Source organism: Babylonia areolata, chromosome 6 (genome assembly GCF_041734735.1).
Source record: "Babylonia areolata isolate BAREFJ2019XMU chromosome 6, ASM4173473v1, whole genome shotgun sequence".
NCBI lineage: Eukaryota > Metazoa > Mollusca > Gastropoda > Neogastropoda > Buccinidae > Babylonia > Babylonia areolata.
This window is the reverse complement of record NC_134881.1, coordinates 16,563,751-16,566,250: the sequence shown is the minus strand read 5'-3', so window position 1 is coordinate 16,566,250 and position 2,500 is coordinate 16,563,751. Positions and strand designations below refer to the sequence as shown.

The 2,500-nt window shown below is 42.8% G+C and overlaps 1 protein-coding gene across 1 annotated transcript in view; it reads left to right on the top strand.

Annotated features, from left to right (window-relative positions):
• Window positions 1-2,500, top strand: part of LOC143283463 (multidrug resistance-associated protein 1-like) — a 50,217-nt gene that overhangs the window by 31,081 nt on the left and 16,636 nt on the right. The window contains exons 17-19 of the mRNA XM_076589703.1: window positions 1-37; window positions 1,326-1,493; window positions 2,154-2,349. The exon at window positions 1-37 is cut by the window's left edge and continues 140 nt beyond it. Coding sequence (XP_076445818.1) covers window positions 1-37; window positions 1,326-1,493; window positions 2,154-2,349 — 401 coding nt within the window. The remainder of the gene's footprint in view (window positions 38-1,325; window positions 1,494-2,153; window positions 2,350-2,500) is intronic.

The window sequence follows — 2,500 nt, the reverse complement described above, 5'->3', positions numbered from 1 at the left end:
GCTGCCAGTGGGAGATATGACAGAAATAGGAGAAAAGGTGAGGGAACTGTGAATTTTTCTTTCTTTTTTTTTTTTTTCAAAAAACATCACGCTATTATTGAAAAACAAAAAAAACATGTAAAACTGAACAAGGGGAAAAAAAGAGACGGGCGCGGGAAGAGAGAGAGAGAGTGGTAATAAGGTTGATGTTGATCAGGACGTTTAGCTCTTGTGGATATATCTGATGCGACAGTGGGGTAACAATCATGGTAAAAGCCGATATGTTCATTTCTTATAAACAGATTGGCTGCTTCTTTAACTCTTGTATGTCTGAGTGTGAAAATGAATAATTTGCATGTTGTTGTTTTTTTTGGTGTGCTTTTTCTAATCTGTAGCTTTGGCATTGGCCTGTGTCTTCTCTGCTTTTCTTTTATATTTTGGTGCCTGATTGGAATGGCTCTGTTTTTTTATGCAATCAGAACGCAGTGTCGAACTACAAGAACTATTTGCACAATAAGGTGAGTAGTGATTTAGAAGAAAAAAAGAAGAAGAAAAAGAAGAACCTGCCTCCGAACCGAGGGAATACAGAGGTGATAGTCTGGGAAAGAGATGATCGCTTTAGGACATACGACGTTTTCGAGGTCAGAAGACAAAAATCAGTAGCAGAATGGCTGGTGCTTCAGATGGAATATTATTTACCACCTCAACATGCAGAAAACGTTTTCACATGTCGACCCTGTTCTCACTGAAACTGGACCCTGATGAAAGGAAACAGGTTGTCCATAGTTTGGGTTGTTCGATTAAAAACAACAACAACAACATGACTTGCTCACTCCAGGTTGTATCGATAAATCCGTATACACGATTTTTTTTTTACCTTGCTCAGTTCAGTTCAGTTCAGTTACTCAAGGAGGCGTCACTGCGTTCGGTCAAATCCATATATGCTACACCACATCTGCTAAGCAGATGCCTGACCAGCAGTGTAACCCAGCGCGCTAAATCAGGCTTTGAGAAAAAAAGGTGCATGAACAAATAAATGGATACATCATTAAATTAATGGATGGATTTGCGTGTAATGCCAATGGATACTTTAGCGATGGACGGCGTCGTTGCTACTCGTCAGAAGCGATGAATGAATCCAACAACGAATCCAGTGAAGATTAATAAAGATGTATTCTACTGTATTGTATTGCTTATAGTTTTTGCAGGATATTTCTATTTATTGTTTATTTGCTTGTTTTTTTCGTTTCTTATCAAAAGATAAAGCTTGCTTTTTTTTTCTTTCTTATCAGAGATAAAGTTTGTTGCTGTTTACTCAAAAGTCGAAGGACCAAATTCTGTACCAGGGCATCAATCTGAGTGGGGGTCAAAAACAACGCGTGTCCGTGGCACGTGCAGTGTACAGCGATCCTGACGTCATTCTCCTGGATGACCCGCTCTCCGCCGTGGATAGTCACGTGGGCAGACACATGTTTGACAAGGTCATCGGCAACAGTGGATTGTTGAGAGGAAAGGTATCTTCTGTGTTTCTGTTTCTATGGTTTTTGTACGTGTGAGTCCGTGAGTACGTGCTTGCCTGCAAGTGTGTGTGTTTTTTACTACATGAGATTTTAAACGTGTTTTATTCTCATGACCAACTTTGATTAAGATTCTGCTGCACACGCCCTTCTCTATTGCATATATAAAATCTTCCTGTCACTGAATGTCTTAAGCCAACTTGTGACCTTGACCTTTAATTTTTGTTTTCCAATTTATCTGGGATCATGTTTTACCGATGACAAACCACAATACCAACATTGATTAAATTATGATCTCTATCAAGGTTTTTCTACTTTACCAAATAATGACCTTGACCTTTTACCTCTTAACCAGCTTACTATCATAACCATAATGCCGACTGTCCTAAAAACCCTCATGGCCGAGAGAGTGGGGGTTGGGGGTGTAACTTGAGCAAGACACTCTCCACGATATTCTAATTCCAGCCCCAATAGTTGGGACAGCATTTGCATCCTCTGTTGTTCTGATGGTCATAGTCGGACACGACTGACTATTATCACTCTGTGAACTGATGGCATACTCGCTATAAGCAGTCAAGGGATAAGAAAGAAAAAGAAGCGAAAAAACAAACCAACAACAAAGAGGCCTGTTGGAAGATGGTGTGGCTTGCCCCCCAGACTCGGATCCTGGTGACCCACGGGCTGCAGTGGCTACCCCGGGTGGACTGCATCGTGGTGCTGAGCGAGGGGCGGGTGACGGAGAGAGGCACGTACCAGCAGCTGCTGAGTCATGACGGCCCCTTCGCCCAGTTCCTCACCAGCTACCTCATCACTCAGGACCAGGAGAGCGAGTCGGATGAGGAGGATGAGGAAGGTGAGGTGGTGTGTGCGTGTGTGTGTGTGTTTGGTGGTGGTGTTGGGGGTGGGGGGACGTGTGAGTGTGAGTGCGTGTGTGTGTGTGTGTGTGTGTGTGTGTGTGTGCCCTTTTCTTTCCAGCTTTCCTCTGATAGGCTGTCTCTACCTAT